The sequence below is a fragment of the Mustela erminea genome, chromosome 1 (genome assembly GCF_009829155.1).
Source record: "Mustela erminea isolate mMusErm1 chromosome 1, mMusErm1.Pri, whole genome shotgun sequence".
NCBI lineage: Eukaryota > Metazoa > Chordata > Mammalia > Carnivora > Mustelidae > Mustela > Mustela erminea.
The window spans coordinates 12,187,236-12,206,166 of NC_045614.1; the positions used below are offsets into that span (position 1 = coordinate 12,187,236).

An 18,931-nucleotide genomic window follows, 5' to 3' on the forward strand; every position below is an offset into this window, starting at 1 on the left:
CATGCTTGCCTGCTTTGCCTCCTAACTCTGTGGTTTCTCTGCTCTGCCTGTCCCTTAGATGTCGGGGCCCCAAGGGCTCTGTCTCCAGTTTTGTTGTCTGCTCCGCTCTGGGAAGACTTAATCCTTACCCAGCTTCGGCATCTCTCTGCCCCACCACACAGACAGGGTCGTTTGGCCGTCTTTGTCTTTAACCCACAGATGTGTCTAGGTCCTTGGCCCAGGGATTCAGGCTCCTTAGACTGAGCACGACCTAAGCCTGCTTCTGGTCTTCCCTTTGGATCTGCTCCTCACCCAGAACCTAGATTTGTACCTCACCCTTTATTGTCTGAACCATGCCCATCCTCTTTCCAAGCCTCCTGACCCTCAGTCTTCCCCCTCTGGTCCTTCCCCCTCACCATCCCCCAAGTAAGATTCCAAACACGCAAATCTGTCCGGAACCCTCCCCTGCTGGCGCCCAGCCTACTGGGGATCAAGCTCCCCGCTCGCCCGATGTTTGAAGTCCTTTGCAATCCTACATCTTCCCATCCCAAACTTCACCCCGCCCCCCCAGTCTCGCGGAGGTTGGATTGGAGGGTGGGTTGGCGCACACCCTTTTAGAGTTTAGCTCCAAGGCTGCCTCCTCCAGGGAGCCTTCCCTCCCACTCCGTAAGCGCCCCGTGCCTTATTCCGCTCAGTCCGGCTCCGGCTCCCCCGCCCCTCTGGTGCGCGGCCAGAGGCTTAGAGCTGTTAGTACGGACAGATGAACGGGTGACTGACTGGTGAAAGGTGATTCGGAGGCGGGAGCAAGGAGAGGGAGTTGCCGGGCCTGGGAGGGGTCTCAGCCGGAGCCGCTCCCCCCGCCCCCTCTCGCGGAGCCCTCCGGGTCCCTTCTCCCGCTCGAAGGGATTGCGCGCGCCGAGCCCCTCGGCCTGGAGAAAGGCGCGCCAGGATTGGCTCAGGATGGGAGAGGAGGGCTTTGGCCGAGCCACGAGCCTCCATTGGCTCACTCGCCAGGACTCTATCCAATCAGCGCGATTAATCTTCGCCCTCCCACCCCCTAGACTCTGACTCCCTCCCGCCTGCTGCAGAGGCGGTGGAAGACGGCGCCTTCTAGTTGCCTGGCAACCGTCAGCGGACCCGTCGCCCCGGCAACTGTCCGAGGCCTCCCGTCAGCCTTCGCCTGGGCCCCTTCAATCACCCAGACAACCGCTACCCGTTCCGGTCAACCATCAGCCCTTTCCCCGTCCCCCTGGCAACCGTCGGCAGACCCACCGCCCCCTGGACACACCGTCCTCATCCTGCCCGCAGGCCTCCTCGCCCCAGGCTCCGAGATCGCGGGGTCCCCTTCCCCTCCCGCCCATCTCCTCGCCCCTAGGGGGCGCTGCTCCCACCCAGGCAGGGGGTGGGGGGCCCCGGCTCCCGTCGGGCCAAACGGGCTGCCCCGTGCTGAGGCTGTGCATAGCCCCCTGCCAGTTTCCCCGCTCGCTCTCTTGCGTGGGACGGCCCAGCCACAACAGGGAGCTTTTCAAAATGCAAGCCATGTCCCTCCCCTGCTGAAAACCCTCCCCTGGCTCCCCTTGAGAATCAATCCAAACTCTTCGCAGCCCCTGGCGGTCTGGCTGTGTGGCCTCTTCTCTTCCCCGGCCCTGCCCTAGCAGCCGCTAATCCCCACGTTGCTCCTCCAGTAGCCAGCCTAAGCTGATTTCTGCCTCCGACCTTCCAATTTACTGCTTAGAAGTGCGTTCCCCAGCTAAGGAAGCCCTTCCAGAGCCGTCCTACTCTCTATGCCTGTTCTCTGCTAATTCTACCACCGGGGCCTAGATCAGTGCCTGGCACACATGACGGATGAGAGGCAGGATATTATGGTGGAGACAAGAGAGGACAGAGGGGGGTGACCAGCAGGCAGGCGTTAGCCAGGCTGGGCCATCCCATGAATAAGAGAATGTATTTCTGAGGGTGCTGGTCTCCAGAGAGGTTCAACACACGGCAGGTCAGGACACCGTTCCTAAAGGCCAGGCAAACGCTGGGGAGATCGAAGTGCTGTCATCAGCCTGGTGCTGGATGGTTCACCCTCTACTTGTACCTCCCTCACCCAGAGGCTGGAGCCGGAGGACCCCAGAGAGAATCAGGAGAAACTGTGGTTCATTTGGAGAAGATTCCCGGAGCTGGAGAGGCAGTTCTCAGACCTCAGATGATCATTCAAAGAGCTGGTCCCTTCCTGGGCCAGTCCAGAATCTCACACATCCAACCTAATGGAGCCTAGAGCCATTTTTCCATGGATCTGAGACAGGGGTCCCAGGGATCTTTCCCAGGCCGCAGCAAGAGAACTTGAGCTTACAAGGCCTGGAGTCACGGCTGGGCGGAAGGTCGTGGGAACTGCTCAGGGTCCAGCTAGACCACAGTCTAGACACCCAGCTGCTGGCACATGGGCGTTCTCCCTCAGGGAAGCTGGTCAGGAGCGCGGTGTGGATACCCCTGTTCTAGGAGCACGCCCCTCGGCACTGTCCGGCGGAATCCCTTATACCGCTGTGGCAACTGAGCCCTTGAAGTATGGCCGGCGTGACTGGGGAACTGAATTTTTAATTGATTTTCTTTTAGTTACTTTGCATGTGAACCGAAGCGGCCAGATGTGGCTGCCAGCATCCTATCGCACACAGCAGCATTTAGCTGAAGACTCAGACTGCAGGGGAAAGCCAGGGACAGGAAGGTCAGAGTCTGTGTCTGGTGCTGCTCTGATGGCCGACGCTGGGGAGAACAGTGAGGCCCTGGGGGTGGGGAGAGGTAGGACACTCCACATCTAACTCCACGAGGAGAGCTGCCCCTGGTTCTCCAGGATCAAGGCGCTTGTTCACCTGCGCACACACGCACACCTGTGGGCGAGCCCATGGGCTGGTGTGCCTGAGGGCCTCCGCAGACACCCTTGGGTGCAGCCTCGAGTTCCACGCCCATGCACAATCCAGGAGTCCACCCACGTACATGCACTGTGGGGTCTCCTAGGTGCACACAGGCCAGTGAGCGAGGGCCACTAGTCCAGCAGGTCTTGCAAGAAGGCCCACATGTACTCATGCATCTCCCCAGGGTTGCTCTGTGGGATCCAGTGCCCCACGCCTGGCAGGATATGGGCCTCCAGCCGGCCGGGCACAAAGCGACTGCTGATGGCTCCCACCAGCCCCTGCTCGAAGTAGGTGTCCTTCTCTCCCCACAGCAGCAGAGTTGGGGTGGCAAGCTCCTGGGGCTCCAGGGGGAAGTTCCTGTGGCCAAGACAGGGAGAGACAGAAGAATGACCACCCCAACTCCCTGCCCCCACAACTCTCCTGAGCTTTCCGCCTTGGGTCTATTCTCACCTGAAGAGGTTTCGGTAATAGTTGAGGGGCCCAGTGAGACCACCGGGCTGTGAGAAGTCATAAAGGAAGGCCTCAAGCTCGTTGGGGGTTAAGTGTGGGATGCCTCTCTTGCGGTGTGTGAGGGTGGTCTTCAGGATCTGGGTACACAACAGGACTGTGGTTTCAGTGCCCCACCTGCCCAGGCCCAACCCTCTACCCTCCACCTACCACTGTCCTTTGCCACACTGCACCTGGAAGTCAGACATGGACAGTAATTTCTCAGGCAGCCAGGGAAGCTGGAACAGGAAAATGTAGTTGGAACGGAAGAACTGGCCGATGTGGTGTATAGAGTAGTCTGGGGGCAGGGGAAAGGCAGATGTGAGGCCTAGGCCTGGGCCCAGGGTGGCCCCACACCCCTGCGCTCCTACAGACACCCAGGTCAGGCACACAGATGTGCCAACACTCAGGAATGTCATCACTGCTTGCCTGAGGCCCTGAGGATGCTCGACACTCCTCCTGGCCTGGGGACCAGCTTCCTTCCCTGCCCAGTTGTCACTGTGCCCACAAAACGGGGGCCCCTCCCTCCGCAGCTCCCAGGAGCCCCCAGAGCCATTGGTGTGCTTCGCCTGCCCAGGCCTGGATGCATTTCAATATTTACTGAGCACCTAGGACCTGTTTAAAACCCTGGAGACACAGCAGTAAAAGGAACAGACAAAACTCCCTGGCCCCTGGGAGCTGACAGTCTAAAGACAGAGAGAGATGAGAAAAGTCAACAAAAAGGGACAGGAAGAGAGAGAGAAAGGGAGAAAGAGAGAGAGAGAAAAAAGATGAGAGGCCATGTCACTATGTCACTTCGACTGCAATACTGGTGAAAAGAATCAGGTGAGGTGACAGGCATCTCATGCTATGGTAGTTGCTTCATTATCTATACCTTCCTTGTCAGAAGAAAGGCATTTAACCTCTCTTGCCTTAATTTCCCTCAACTGGACCACGAAGATGATCACACTTTCATCTGCTCAGAAGGCTTGTGCAGGTTACTGTATGCGAGCTCCCTGTCAGAGCAATGGTTACCTGCAGGCGCTCCAGACACGGAGTCACTCCTATGTGTGCTGTCACTGACTGCAGGTGGGGAGTGGTATGTGTGTCCCCAGCCCCTGGGGAAGCACAGACACAGACACAGGCACATCCCAGCACCCTGGACTCCCCAACACACCTTGGTACACGGACATGGGGGCAGCACTGACAATTACCATCCGCTCGACCAGGGATGGGTAGTAGATGGAGAAATTCCAGGCGATGAGTGCACCCCAGTCATGGGCCACCAGGATACACCTAGAATAACCTGGGGGGCCAGAGGAACTGGTGTCAGCGAGATGCCAAGGAGAGGTGAGGCAGGGGGAGAGAGGCCAGGCCTCGGAGGGGGCTATCCCCACCCAGGCCCAGGATGATATCCTGGATGTCTGTCATCAGCAGGTCCATGGTGTAGCAGTCTACATCCCGAGGGGCATCTGAGGGTCCATATCCCCGTAGGTCCACAGCCACCACGTGGAAGCGGCTCTGGAATTCCCAAAGCTGGTAGCGCCAGGAGAACCTGTCAGGCGGGTGGGGAGGGAGGCTGTCAGGGTCCCCAGGCTGTATCTCCACCTCCACCCTATGCCCAGCAGGGGCCTTCACCTCCCCCGCCTTCCTGCCCTGGGCTTCCCAGAAAGGAAGATGGGGGAACCCCATGCAGAGGGCAAGGTCAGCTGCATACTGGATCCAAGACCTCTTTGTCCCATCTCTTCAGGGCCTCCTCCTGTAGACAGATCTCTGTCTTCGAGCACCCCATCTGGATGTTCTGTGCCCCCAGTCTACCCAGCCTGCGAGCCCACCTTCTGGATGCCCTGGTGCTGCGAGCTCCATCTCCAGCCCCACCTCCGGGCTTGTGTGCCCCTCGAGCCTGGGCTTCAGACCTACCAGTTCTCTGGGAAGCCGTGCAGAAACAGCATGAGGGGCCCATTGCCACGTCCGGCGGAGACGTAGTGCAGGCGCAGGCCGGAGCTCTGGGGGACAGCACAGTCTGAGACCGGGGAAACCCTTCCTCGCTAGGCTTGAACACCCCAGCCCCAGATATGGATTCAACCATTTGCTGTCTGCTCACCCCGCCCCCCTAGCCCCACAGGGCCCGACTTCCGGGGCCGCTTGACCCCCTCCCCCAGCCCCGAAGGCCTCACACACCATCCCCGCCCCGCCCGCCCCGGGGAGCGCGAGCGCTCACCTTGAGGGTCAGGAAGCAGTGTTCGCCCAGCGTGGGGTCGCTCACACAGGCGGGTGGGGCGCTCCGGGGGCGCCCGCAGCAGCCGCGTCGGGGCCGGCACAGCACGTGTGTGAACGCGATGCAGCCATAGACGGCGGCGGCCACCAGCGCCGCGGAGAACACGAGGCTCCACATGAAGGCGCGCAGCAGCTTCAGACTGAGGCGCGACGGCGCCAGTAGCGCTGTCACCACCAGCTCGGGCATGTCGCCGCGACCCGGGACCACTTCGGCGCTGCCTTCGGGGGTGTGGGCGGGGGGCGCGAGCAGCCTCACCGAGGCGGGACCCGGGCTGGGGAGCCCGCCGCCTTTGGTCTGGGGCCCCTCCGTGTCTTCCGGGCTTGAGGAACCCTCCCGGAGAAGAGGCGGGAGGCTTAGACCGAAACCGCCAGGGCACACGACTCACCTAAGAGCCAGGTAAACACCTGGGTGCGACGGCGACAGGGAACTGGATGGGGTGCAGGGATGGAGCCTGTGAGGACCAGGCTTCGGTGGCTGGGGAGGGGCCTTGGCGAGGAGGGAAGCGAATTGAGGGCGGGGCCTAGGCAGGCTTGGGCGGGGCTTAAGAAGGGGGCGGGGTCTAGTAGGACTCCCGGCGCCGGTGGGTGGGGATCTGAAGTGTAGATTGACATGGGAACTAACGAGCGGGGTACGGCGGAGTACCTGGGTGAAATGGGCGGAGCCTGGATCGAAGGGGCGGAGCAATGCGGCCTACGAGCCCGAAACTTGGACCCAATTTGGCCTAGAAGCGTTGCACGACCGGGGCGTGGCTTAAAGGGTGGGCGGGGAGAGGGTGGAGCCCAGACGAGGAGGGACCTGAAGTTAGCCGGGAGAAGGCCCTAGGCTGGGTGGGTTGGGTTTGGGTGCGAGGGCTGGACCAATAAGCTGGAGGTGGGCCTGGGTCCGGGCCAATGAGACGGGGGGCGGGGCCGGAACCTAATATGGCGGGGCCGGTGGGCCCGGAAGCGGAAGGAGGAGGCAGGTAGTGTCTTGGTTGGGATTAGGCGCGGGCGGTCGCCGCAAGCCGAGGAGGCCTGGGGGGCCCCTTCCGCCGCCCTCCGAGAGCTCTCCCTCCTGGAGCGTGCGACCCTGTCCTTGGCCTGGCTGGGAGAGAACTAGCAGCACCCTCACCCAGGCCTGATTCCAACGGCGGGTCCAGTGGCCTCGACCCTGCGCCGGCCTCCGGTTAGTCCGGCAGGTCCGTCGTCGGCCCGCCCCTACGCGGCTGTGATTGGAGGGCGGTGGTTATTGACGTGCAGGCCACAGGTCTCGCCCCGCAGCCAATCGGCAGGTGTTGAGGCCGGGGGCTCCGCGGGGGCGGACCAACGAAGACTGGGAGACTCTGACTTCTAGAAGGCAGGCCCGGCCCGAGAGCGGGAGGACCGGGCCGGTTGAGCCAGTAGGGCTGTCTGAAAGAGGAAGTGGGGCAAGGTCGGGCAAGAGGCCCGATAGGGCCAGCTTCCTCCTCCTGTTTTGCAATCTTCCCCCAAGATCCTAAGCATTTCAGGGTCACTCATGGCTTAACCCGTATAACACCTCTATTAAGTTTAGGTACTATTATCACATCTCTGTATTACAGACCACGAACCTGAAATTCCGGGCTTAAGTCATTTGCCTAAAGCCACACAGCTTGCTGAACAGGACTTACAGAAAAAGCACCAGTGTCAGGCTCCACCTCTACTTCAGCCAAGAGGGAGCCATCGGAATGCTTATAGCTTTCTTCTGGTGATTATCCAGGTACCTCGCAATCCGCTTGTGTGGCTATTTCTTGATGACCAATTTGGGGCATTAAGCATTGCATCGACTCCGTCATCACCACCGGACAGGCCTTACCCGTTTTTAGTCTTCCTATTGGTTTCCTTTAATTTTCAGCACTCTACTCATTGTTTCTGTCACCTCCCACTTCTAACCTTACCTTTGTATTGTTCTGGCTGCTAAACATTACACTGTCCTGGGACCATAATTAAGTCTGTGGGTTCCTACATAAAGGGGAATGGTGGTTTATGTGGTTCCACCTCAGTAAACAAGGTATCTCTGCCTCAGGTAGACGGCTATGATTACACAGCCAGTATTGTACAAAGATTTATTCTCCCTGTACTTAGTACCTTTCTTTTCTTGCACGATTAGCCTGTATCATAGCTTTGGTTTCTTTTACACTTTCCACCAAATCAATTTTCCAACCACTGGATGATCCCGGAATCCCTCCCAAGTCCTCTAATCTGGCTGGACGGCTAGTGAGTGTCTGGGGATCGTCCTTCTTGCTCTGCTACACAAAACTGACACCACCCCCGTACCCCCAGTTCTACCCTCAAACAAAAAGACAGCGGTAGTCACAGGATGGTAATTTTATATTCAGTACAAATGTTTATTTTTGCAATGAGAACTGCACAAAAAAAAAAAAAAAAACCTTTAGTATATAAGTGAAAAGTCTACGAATTCCCTTCTACAAATGTCTAAAGTGTTTAATACAAGTCTCAGATTCACTGACATAATTATTGGCCAAGCGATCCGTGCATACAGTACAGTGGGGGCTTGTACACACCTCTTACTCTTGTATAGGACTAAGATTTCTTGTACTGTGGGAGGGAGTGGGGAATGGCCAGAGAAATTAAATAGTAGACCCAAGTTCTAAAATACAACCCAGTTAGAGAAACACCCATCATCAGGAAGGTGTGGAGAGGGCCATGGCAGAGTTAGATTTAGGAGGAAGGTGCAGACAAAACCATTTCTCCAGCTAAACAGTTGGACCTGGCCTGGGGAAGTTAACCAATAAAACACAGAACAGAAATGAGGGGGCGGGAAGAGATGAAGAAACCCCAAAGAACCAAAAATCTAAGTCCCACTTGAACCAGCACAGGGGCACACAAGGAAGTGCCTGCTGGGGGGTGGGGGCAGGGAGGCAACTGGGGGCCTCTGGCTGGATGCCTGAACCACACCCTTGCCAGGTTTTGCAGATCCCAAACATAAGATACTAGGGCTTTTCTGGTTGATAAACAAAGGGGGATGGGGGTTAATAAACAGTGCTAGAAATGTTTCAGTTTGTGTTTCTGCACACATAAATGACAGACTTTCATCTTACATCCTAGGGGCCACTCTTAAGGGCTGCCCTTGCCTTGTGGCATGCTGGTGGGCACAGCAGCAGCCACATGGCGGGCTCTCTTGGGTGGGAATGTGTGCGTGCGTGTCTACATGCGTGGGAGGAAAGGATCCTGGTTGGGGGGGGCGGGCAGTGTACACTTATCTAAGAACACCTGGTTAACCCTGAGCTTAAATGAAAGGAGTAGTTAAGGTAGAGGCAGGTGAGGTGGGAGAAGCGGCCCAAGTCCTCTGGTGATTGGGGGACCAGGATGCAGGAGGGCAAGGGGTAAGAATACTGTCTGGAGTTTGGCCAGGTTCTGCTGCAGCATGTTACCCACCTAGAAGGCCAGGGTCCACAGGAAGAATGGGTACCTGGGCTCCCTGTCACAGCTTCAGCTTGGTCACAGGAGATGGGCTGGTTGGCCCTATGGTAGTTCTTGTACAAAGGTGGCTGGAGATTTCGGGGGCCCCTGGGCCTAGCCTAGGCAACAGGTGGTTCACAAAGAAATGTCAGGAAGACGCCAGCATTAAAAAAGAGAGATGTGTTTATTCCATGATCAGTACAGACCAAATGCATATTCACCGTATGAAAGTCAAACCAGTCAGTGACTCCAGAGTTTGGCCAACACTGAGGCACCAGCGTCGTGGTGTAGAGTGGGTTCTCATGGCACACGTAACCTCACCAAGGGCTCCAATTATAAAATTAAAAAAAAAAAAAAAAAAAAGTGGGGGAAGGGGCAGCTGGCTAGTCAGGCTGGGTGGGGAGCCTCTACCTCGGGGGTCTGTGGCCCCCCAGCCCCCGGTGCCTGCCTTGTCCTCTGGCCCTTACTTTCCTGGTTAAAAAAAAAAAACACAACTCGAACAGATTTGACATTAAAACAAATGGGGGGGGAGGGGAGGGAAAAGAAAACATGGCTTTATAATTAAAAATAGACTAATAAAGTTTGAAACTGAGTAAAATATAGGCAGGTTTTTTTTTGTGTTTTGTGTGTTTTGTTTTGTTTTTTGTGGGTTTTTTTTTTTTTTTTTGAGTTTTTTACACCAGTTTGGTGGAGTCACCAACAAACTTCAAACAAAGATATGCCAACTATGTTCACTACACAGTACAGCCACGGTCACACACTACCCACAGCGCGGTGGCAGCCGCCGCTCAATGAGGAGACGATCACACCATTTCAGAGATAAGCAGTGCCATTGTGTCTGGAGGAGAAGAGAGAATTAAAAATAAAATAGAATCCAACAAAAAATATATATATAGAAAAAAAAACAAAAAACAAAAACAAAAAAAAAAACAAAACCCAGAAACACAGGTGGGAAGGAACTGACTTTGGTTGGTGGCCTCACTCACTGGACGAGGCCGGCCCACACACGCGCGTGTGACAGTCACCTCGCTCCAAATTGCCATGGACACACACACACCTCCACGGCACTATTCCCTTTTGCACAAGCGAACACTTACAGAGAGCGGCTCTCGATTAAAGGCTTGTGGGGGGAGGGGAGGGATGGGGTCTGTTCAAGGCAAAGTCAGTGCCAGCAAAGGGGTGGGCCGGCGCCCTCGCCCGCCTCCAGCTCACTCGGGCCTGCCCTGGCCTCCTGGGAGCGGGCGGTGGTGGCTGGGGTGTGGGGGAAGGACTCCTGGTGGGCAGGACGTCACGAAGTCACGTTCTTGGGGACAGAAAACCAGTCACGGCGGCGGCAGCAACAATGTCCTGTGTATACTGTGTAGACATTTGGCGGAGAGCAGGACCTCTGCCCCACACGCGGGGACGCGCAGCTGGGGTCTGGCCGGCACTTGCTTGTGGAGAGGCGTGCTCTGAGCTGACGTCCTGTGAGGGGGTGGTGGGTGGCGGGACGTCCGGCTGGCTGTAAGGCAGACAGGCTCTGCGATCCTCAGCTGCCCGTCAGGCCCTGCCCCGGGCATAGCATGCAGGAGGGCCAGGCCCGGAGACACCCCCTTGCCACTGCTACCGCCTCCACTGCCGCCCCTAACACTATGGAGAGTCAACGTTTTGTCAGAAAATCAAAGTCAGAAGTCACCTAGGTGCTCTCAGAAAAGATTTTCTTCAAATATTGACAATAGATCACTCTGGAAATTCATGTCAATGGTAGCTGCCATCTGGAGGGGAGAAGAGGGAGGGAGTGAGACGAGGTGCCCTACCCTTACTTCACCTTCCAACCCCGCCCCCCGACCTCCAGTAGTGACCAGGCCCTCAGGGCCCACACCCAGAAACCTCCCGACCCTGGGCCTGAGCCTGAGCCACCCGTGAGACCCCGAGGCCAGCAGCACTGAGTGACCAAGCAGGAGCTCTGTCCTGAGCACCCACCCCATGAGCTCCCTTCTCACCCCACATGTCAGAGAGTAACTGCCTTCACCCCCACGTTCCCGGTCCCCTTCCCAAGCCCCTCCAAGGGTGGACTCCTCCCCAGAGGTCCCCTACTCACAGCTTCCCGGCGCCTTCGCTCCTGCTCCCGCTTTCGGGCCAACTCCCTTTGTTGGTCCAGCATGGACTGGGGCTGGGAGCTCTGGGCCTGGGGGGCTGCGGCGGCGGCCACGGCGGCGGCCTGCTGCTGCTGCTGCTGCTGCTGCTGCTCCTGCCGTTGCTGCTGCTGCTGCTCCTGGCGCCGGCGGGCCTCCTCATGGGCTCGCCGGGCCTGCTCCAGCGCATCCTCATCCTCTCGGCTCCTGAGCAGAGCAGAGCAGAGCTGCGGGTCAGCACAGGGGCAGCGCCAGCCCCAGAGGCCCTAGGCTGCCTGCGACCCCAGCCCACCTCATGCGCTCCTGCCGAAGCCGCTCCTTCTCCTTCTCTGCGTGCTCAGCCTGCGCCTTCAAGGCCTTCTCGCGCTCCTCCTTCTCCCTGGCAGCACGGCGGAACTGCTCGAAGCTGTCACTCGAGGACTTGGCGGTAGAGGACGGGGTGGTGGGATGCTTCTGCACCAAGCTAGCCCAAGAACCCATGTTCTTGATTTTTAAGTCCTGCCAGAGAAACCACAGGGTGGGTGAGGGGTCCTGCTGCACCTGGACTCCTCCCCAGAGGCCCAAAGCCTGGGGGCACATCGCACGCCCTCAAGGTGCCTCCCTGGTAATGGGAACACTTGTGGACTCACTGTTCCTACCTTTTTGGGTGCAACTGGCGTCTTCGGCTCCTGTTTCTGTTTGTCCTTGTCAGAGGTCCCTGGTGGGGGCGCATTCTGCTCAGGGGGCCGGATCACAGGCCTCCCAACATCCACAGGCTTCATCTCAGGCCCTGGAACACAAAGCTTGTAGGCCAGGGCCGGGGCCCCTTTACCCCCAGTCCCCAGGCCCAGCAGGGCAGAGTCAACCAGACCACAGAAGGCTTCCATCCAGTGCGGGTCGGGGGTAGAGGGCACTCACGTTGGGGCAGGTGAACGGGCGCCTTGATGCTCTCTGGGTGTTTAGGGGGCTCTGGCCGCAGTGAGGGACTGAAAGGCTCGCTGCGAATGATGGGTGAGTGGATCTTCTCCTCCTTTACCACGACCAGGGGCTGGGGCTGGACCACAGAGGCTGCACGCAGCTCCTGGGAAGACACAGGCACAGTGGCCATTGAGGCAGGTGGGTGCCTTTGGCACTGGCCCGCACCTGGCCCCTGGGGCTGTGGCCCAGCCCTGCCCTTTACCTGCTTCTTAGGCTGAACGTTTTGCTGGGGTGGCGACTGGTGGGTTAGGCTCTGGAACGGTGGCATCTGGGGGGAATGTATCATAAGCGGGGAGGGGGCTTCACGGAGGTGACCTAGGAGAGGGGATAAGAAGCATGTCAGCAGAACTCATGTCGATGCCACTGGCCTGGCCCCAGCCAGGTGCCTCCCTAACCTGGGGGAGACCCACACTGCCTGAGCCCCAAGCACATCAGGACCCTAGCTCAGTGTACAGCAGGGCTCTGTGGAGCCATGAGCTCAGTCCTGGTGTCTGATGCCCCTGTGTGTCAGAATCATCAGGAATCTCTGAGAAGTGCAGATCCTGATGTAGTTGGTCACAGGTAAGGTAACAGGTCTGGGCCTGAGTACTTTTTAAAAGTTCTCCAGATGGCTCCATGCATAGCCTGGGTTAAATACAAAAGACATCAACAGGACACCTGGGTGGCTCAGTTAGTTAAGTGTCTGTCTTTGACTCTGGTCATGATCCCACAGTTCTGGGATGGAGCCCCAAATCGGGCTCCCTGCTCAGCAGGAAGCCTGCTTCTCCCTCTCCTTGCCACTCCCCATTGTGCACACATGTTCTGACAAATAAATAAAATCTTTAAAAAAAAAAAAAGAAAAGAAAAAAGGATAGCAGTAACCTTACAAAGACAGCCTGGGCTCCCAACTGTCCGTGTATAGGCTGAACCTGCCTGCATGGACAAATGCTTTGGACCTTGGACTGGATCCCCAGGAGACCTTCCCCACACAACTCAGCCTGCAAGCTGTTCATAAGAGGGATGCCTGGAACTGGCCCGCACCACAGGAGAGCTGGTAGATCAGGTCCTCCGCCTGTGGTTCTTACAGGAATTGGGCCAGGCCACCCACCTTCCTCAAACCATAGGTGGGGTGGGTGGGAGAGTGGAGATCCAGGCAGCCACAAGGTCCAAGTTAATCTGGCACAAAGCAGGAGCCTGGAAAGCGCCATCAAAGCACTTAGGTCTGACACCTCAGCTTCACTGGTGAGAAAACAGCCCTAGGTCACAGTCGCTAAGTCCTGCCTTTGACTCTTCTACCTACTCTAGCATGGAAACACCCTCTTGCTTCAATACCTGACATGTCTTGGCCAGCTCCGGCATGGGACAAGCCACACTCGTCCACAAAACAAAGCCACCTCGCTCCTAGTCCTGCCATGTGCCTCACACTGAACAAACTAACCCAAGCTCTGCATGCAGGCCCTCCCACTGACCTTCTGCAGGCAGATGTCAGCTGCTATCTGCCAGCAGAGACAGCAACACTCTTGGCCCTCCCCCAGACCCCCTGGGCCTGGCACAGACCACAATGCCTCAGGTATGGTGGGCCCTCCCTGCCCATCTCTCTAAAGCCAGAACTTGCTTCTAACCCCAAAAAGGCAGAACAGCTGCTCAAAGACAACATGGCAGTGAAGACCAGCACACACCTGCAGCCTGGTCCCCAGCCCCATGTGGCTGGTTTCTCCAGCCTTGGTGTTCGGGGCCCCAGTCCAGGCCTCGGGATCTGCAGGCACATGGTGGTGACACTGTCTGGTCTGGGCTGGCTCCCTCAGCAGTACCTGCTGAGGCCTGACTGGGTGACGGTAGGCAGATGCTTGCATCTATGATTGGTAGGTTATCTCCCGCCTACCAGTGGCTTCATCCAACAGCAGCTAGAGGGGAGCCCGGTGGCTCAGGGTGGTGCCTGCGAGCTGGCCAGGTGCCCAGGGATGTACCTCCCTGGGACTCCCAACTTGGCCTTTGGCCCAAAGTCCCCAGCTGCGCTCTAAGCCACAATGGCTCCCTGTGACCCACCCTAAGCTACCGAAGGCCATAGGAGCTCAGGGTAGGTGGGCCTGGAGACTCACAGCATAGGTCCTCAGAGGGAACTTGCCCCATGGAGAGAACTAGCTCTACTGAAGGCATCTCATCTGCTCATCACTGCCCCCACCAGGGAAGCCTGGCCTTCCTTAAGGGTGGAAACAGGCACAGCTGCACAGGTGCTGGGACCAGGACCAGCACCAGCCTTTCCCAGGGAGGACAGCCAGCTGTTCTTGGCTCGGGGAGTCCAATAATCCACTTGGCACCTGGCAGCTTTTGCTAGGTTTCAGAGCAGTCACAGCCTAAGATCAACAGCCTTGTTGTTCAATTTGCAGGCGGCACCTGCACTCCCTAGCCAGGCTACATGGTCTGAACTGCCAAGTCCAGGAGCCTCAACCCTGACCCTCACGTGTCACACACCATGAGGCACTGACTGGAACAATTCCCTTGCTGAGGCTGGGACAGTTTGGTCACAGACACTTAGAAAATAAGAGCAAGGAAAGGCAAGCGGGCATGGCCGGATTAACACAGAAAAAGGACAGCCTGGATCAGTGTGGAGGCAGGGAATGGGAAATGGCTGCCGATTACAACCCAAGCTACCTTTCAGCTTTAGCCCAATTCTCTCCCATGAGGTCCTGACTCCCACCAGGTAAGCCTCGGTAAGAACAGAGCACCTGCTCCTACAAGTTCCCAAACAACCCCCTGCTGCCCAGGCCTGCCCCAGCTCTGCCTGGACGTCACTCCCCACCCTGTTTGTTAAATTAGCTCTGGCTCACCCTCTGTTCACCTCCTCCAGGAAGTGTGCCCTGACTTCCCCACCTAGGATCACGATGTACTGTAATGCTCCTGTGAGTTCCAAGAGAAGGACGACTGGGGACCTTGTTCCCAGTCATGAAGCTACAAGTCAAGACAAACCCCAGTAACAATGCTATGTGAAGCACCGACACCCCCTTCAGCAACTTCTGCAACTAACCCAAAACCTTTAAGGTGGGGGGCTCTGAATCCACCTCAGCCTAAAGTATGAGCTGACCAGTCTGACTTCTTAAAGACAAAATTCTGGGCCCGCATCAGCCTCCCCAGAGCCCAGGGGCAAAAGCCAACTTACCAGTTGAATAGGGGTCCGACTTGTGGTGCCGGGGAGAAGGGTGATGCTGGATGACCTGCTGAGGCTTGGCGGGCTGTGGCGGCGGCGGCTGCTGGCCCGGGGGCGGATGTGGGGGCTGCTGGCCCGGGGGTGGGGGGGGCTGCTGGATGTGGGTAGGGAACTGCATGGGCTGCATGTGCACGGGCCGTGGGGGGGGCTGGTGCTGCTGCTGGGGCGGAGGCTGTGGCTGGGGGGGTGGTGGCGGTGGCTGCTGCTGTAGCTGCTGCTGCACTGAGGGGTGAGGTGGGGGGGGCAAAGGGGGTGGGGGCTGGGACTGCACCTTCACGGAAGGAAGTAGTGGTGTGGGGGGCTGCACCTTCTGCAGCTGCTGCAGGTAGAGCTGCATCTGCATGGAGGTGAGGGGTGGGGCGGGTGGCTCTTCGTCCTCCTGCAATAGCACTTGGGGGGGCTGAGCCATGGGGGGCTGTGGGAGAAGGGGTGGCTGGGCCAGGGCAGGCGACACGGCCGGGGGCCGGGCAGGCTTGGGGGGTAGGGCGGCGGCTCGGTTGCTGGGCCGCGATGGCTGCTGGGGCAGCGCGTTGTGCAAAGCTGGAAGGACAGGATGGCGTGGCGGTGAGGCTCACAGCTTCTGCACCCCGTGACCCCAGCCCAGCATTCCTGCTCCATCATGACCTCCTGCCGGTTTCCCTCCAACTAGTCATCGCACTCGGCCCTCTTCTGCTTCTCACAAATTCCAGAATAAGAACAGTTTCCAGAGAAGTCTACAGGATTGGGCTGCCGATCGCTGCCATTCTGCCCTGCGCTCTGCACCCAACCTTCCTCCCTTCCCTTCAGCTGCTCCCTATTTTCACACCTGCCCTTCAGGTCTCAGTGTAGGCCTTCCCTGAATCCCCCCCCCGGGGGGGGGGGGTGTGGGGGGTGTGGGGGTGGGGTGTGTGTGTGTGTGTGTGTGTGTGTGCGCGCGTGTGTGTGTTTCCCAGCATCTCCATCCTCAACGTGGAGCTGGGGTGCTGGCGGGAAGGGGGCGCACCCATCTTTTTTTCCATATCACACAATGCTTGGCCCAGAAAAAACGAGTCAATACCTTCAGTATCGAGACACTAAATAGCAAAGCCTGTGCCTCGGTGGCTCACAGTGTCCTTAACAGCTCAGGGAAGCCACTGAAACTCCCCTTGGGAGGCAAGACAACTACGGCCGAGGTGGGGGCTCCACAGGTTGCCCAGAGAGCCTAATCACAGGGAAAGAGCAGGATGGAAGGGGCTTCCCCACCCCTCAGCAGGTGTGGCTGCAGCTCACCTGGAGGAGAGACCACCGAGTGCTGGTTGAGATGAGGTGGAGTGCTGTGCTCGGGCGGCTGGGGCAGGTGGGGGGGCAGCTCGGGCTGCGGCAGGTGCAGGATGGGCTGGGTGAAGTGGCCGATGGGGTCGAAGACACTGCCTGGGAGCTGGGGCTCCAGGACGGGCACCTGGGCGGCGATGAAGGGCGGAGGCGAGGACTTCATCGTGGGGGCTGCCTGCGGCGGCATGGAAGGTGGGGGCGGCGGGGGCGGGGGCTGCTGCTGCTGCTGCTGTGGAGGTGGAGGCGGCGGGGGCTGCTGGGGCGGCGGCGGGGGCTGCTGGGGCACAGGGGCCGGGGCCTGCTGCATCTGCTGATGGTGGTGGTGATGGTGCTGCAGATAGACAGGCTGGTGTCAGGCAGGCGGCACACCTGGGTACCCTCAGGGCCCACGAGGGCAGGTGGCCACTGCTCACCTGCTGGAGGACACCCCTGAGACCACGTACCTTCTTCTGCTCCCTCCCGGGGTGCCCCTTCTTTTTTGACTTCGGAGCCATCTCTGCAGAGGGAAAGAGAAGGTGGTGAGGCTGTGGGGGAGAGGACTGTAAGCTGGCCTCGGAGGCAGAGCAAGGAGAAAACATAGGGTAAGTTCAGGAGATGGGTCGGTGATGGTGACTGGGCGGGTAGCAGGGTTATCTGGGATGGGAGCCAGCCTCAGGAAAAGGGAAAACATGGAGGGTGTCACCTACACATTTGCCTGCTGCTTTTCCCAGTGGGGGACATAATGAAAAGACCCCTGCCAATTTCCAGACCACCAGCTGGTTCCGTGCAAGGACGACACCCGGGTACACGGGAGCTGAGCTACAGACCCCTCCTTGCCCAGCATCTCCCCCTACTTGCTGGTCAGACGCCACTATGGTGACCCAAGTGTCTGCACCCCAGCCCGCTTTGCTGTGCAACAATCTTGACATTAGAAATCATCACATCCATTTGATGGATTAGCCAAGTGAGACTCAAAGAGAAATGAAGGCACTTGCCCCCGTCACACAGCTACAGAGTAACAGCATGGTAGCCTCCAACTGCACTGCCCTCTATGCGGGCTCCTTCCCATCCTCCCAGGGAAAGCCAAGATGCACAACCGGGGGTGAGAGCGTGCAGCGGGACTGACCCACACCAAGAGGCCTGGCCGCAGAGCGAGCACTGTGGGGAGAGTGGGACGGAAGGAAACAGGCTGGTCTCCCAGGAATGACCAGCAGGAAATAGGAAAGGTGCTCACTACCACACCACTGGCAGCAAAAGGAGGCCACCAACCAGTACGCCCGTCCTTGTGGGAGACCAGCCTCCGATAAGTCCCCGTGTTGGGACACAGCTGCTGCAGGGACCCTCCCTGCCGTGTGTGCCCTGGTCCCTCAGGGGCTGATGGTTGGTTGCTGCCATCGCGTGGACGCATCCAGGGTGGGCCTGCCCTGCAGAGAATGTGCAGGAGCCAGCACAAGCCCACCTCGGCACCCACTCCACAGATCTGTGCTAACCATCTCTTGCCAGGTGTTTGCCCCTCACCAATACCAGCTGGTGTGCAAACCCCAAAGAGGGAGAGGAGAACCAGCCAGTAGTACTCGTGGGCTAGGAAATGATGAAGTCACCAGCCAGGTGGGAGGTGCGACCCATGGTGCCTTCCGAATTCCTGTCACCAAGAGACACCTCATGGCTTTGCCTGGCACTCCCTAAGCTCCTTGCCAGGGCGCCGGCTCTTGCTGGTGTTGGGAGGACACGTTTTGCTACCTCCACTTGCAGCTGCTTCACTGAGGGCCGGGCTAAGCTTCTGTGAGGTGCAGAGCCACAGTGTACAGTGCGCTACCAAAAGGGATGAGAAGGGACCTCGTGCCCTGCGAGAGCTCACCACTCCATGCAAGAGACAAGACAGTGTGACACAGACCTCAGAAGCTACAGACACACGTCCTCATACAAATGGCAGCAACTGAGGACGTCTGGGACACGCGAACCATATGCCCAGCCTCAAACCTGGGCACTGGAGATGCCAGGATACAGGGTTCAGGGCACTTTCGGTCACAGCAGGAAACCAGGTGAGAGGAACACTCTTGTGGGTGGGACATATAAAAGGGGACAGTTTGAGTGACTTGCAGGATTAGGGCCATGGGGCTGGCAGCTGAGGGGTAAAGGAGACATACTGAACTAGAAAGGTGGGAAGCCCAGGACCAAAAGGACCCTGTATGCGCTGGGGGAAAGCACGGTATACAGAGGCCACTGAGCTGACGGGAGCAAGAGGAAGGGGCCGAGGGTCCCTCCAGGATGGGTACCTCTCCCGGCAGATTCCAGTAACATACACTGAAGCTCGAGGCAGGCTGGAACAGCTGCTCACACACTGGACAGGCCTTTGGGAGACTGGGTGATTG

General features: G+C 58.3%; 2 protein-coding genes and 1 long non-coding RNA gene across 10 annotated transcripts in view; 1 reads left to right on the top strand and 2 right to left on the bottom strand.

Moving 5' to 3' along the window:
• Nucleotides 1–2,551: 2,551 nt before the first annotated feature.
• Nucleotides 2,552–6,832, bottom strand: EPHX3 (epoxide hydrolase 3). 3 transcript variants are annotated; one of them, XM_032314065.1, is made up of 8 exons: nucleotides 6,002–6,828; nucleotides 5,560–5,755; nucleotides 5,259–5,344; nucleotides 4,736–4,893; nucleotides 4,516–4,644; nucleotides 3,554–3,657; nucleotides 3,324–3,460; nucleotides 2,907–3,230 (listed from the first exon to the last, which is right to left on the bottom strand). In XM_032314065.1, exons 2-8 carry the CDS (start codon nucleotides 5,731–5,733, stop codon nucleotides 3,005–3,007), a joined length of 1,014 nt encoding a protein of 337 aa, XP_032169956.1. In that variant the 5' UTR covers nucleotides 5,734–5,755; nucleotides 6,002–6,828; the 3' UTR covers nucleotides 2,907–3,004. The 3 variants fall into 3 exon arrangements, with proteins under 3 accessions (XP_032169946.1, XP_032169956.1, XP_032169936.1); XM_032314045.1 differs by having other exon boundaries at nucleotides 5,560–6,829; XM_032314055.1 differs by lacking the exons at nucleotides 3,324–3,460; nucleotides 3,554–3,657 and having other exon boundaries at nucleotides 2,552–3,230; nucleotides 5,560–6,832.
• LOC116573748 lies at nucleotides 6,541–9,511 on the top strand. Its single transcript, XR_004278978.1, has 2 exons — nucleotides 6,541–6,577; nucleotides 7,175–9,511. It is a non-coding gene; the product is annotated as an uncharacterized LOC116573748 (long non-coding RNA).
• A 163-nt stretch (nucleotides 9,512–9,674) lies between these two features.
• Nucleotides 9,675–18,931, bottom strand: part of BRD4 (bromodomain containing 4) — a 94,267-nt gene continuing 85,010 nt past the window's right edge. For 3 of the 6 annotated variants that reach the window (XM_032313966.1, XM_032313955.1, XM_032313973.1), the window contains 8 exons: nucleotides 17,024–17,076; nucleotides 16,539–16,911; nucleotides 15,243–15,830; nucleotides 12,047–12,421; nucleotides 11,788–11,918; nucleotides 11,442–11,647; nucleotides 11,116–11,356; nucleotides 9,675–10,789 (listed from right to left, as the gene is read on the bottom strand). In XM_032313966.1, coding sequence (XP_032169857.1) covers nucleotides 10,721–10,789; nucleotides 11,116–11,356; nucleotides 11,442–11,647; nucleotides 11,788–11,918; nucleotides 12,047–12,421; nucleotides 15,243–15,830; nucleotides 16,539–16,911; nucleotides 17,024–17,076 — 2,036 coding nt within the window. In that variant the 3' untranslated portion in view covers nucleotides 9,675–10,720. Of the gene's footprint in view, nucleotides 10,790–11,115; nucleotides 11,357–11,441; nucleotides 11,648–11,787; nucleotides 11,919–12,046; nucleotides 12,422–12,893; nucleotides 15,151–15,209; nucleotides 15,831–16,538; nucleotides 16,912–16,993; nucleotides 17,077–18,931 lie in introns of those variants that run through there. The other 3 variants (XM_032313950.1, XM_032313942.1, XM_032313974.1) reach the window with 3 other exon arrangements.

Bases quoted from the DNA above. Each gene is read 5' to 3' on its own strand.
- EPHX3 (XM_032314045.1), bottom strand. From the start codon at position 5,802: ATGCCCGAGCTGGTGGTGACAGCGCTACTGGCGCCGTCGCGCCTCAGT. The intron at 5,345-5,559 runs GTGAGCGCTCGC...GCTGTCCCCCAG, and splicing joins ACTGCTTCCTGACCCTCAAG to AGCTCCGGCCTGCGCCTGCA. The intron at 4,894-5,258 runs GTAGGTCTGAAG...CCCGCCTGACAG, and splicing joins CACGGCTTCCCAGAGAACTG to GTTCTCCTGGCGCTACCAGC.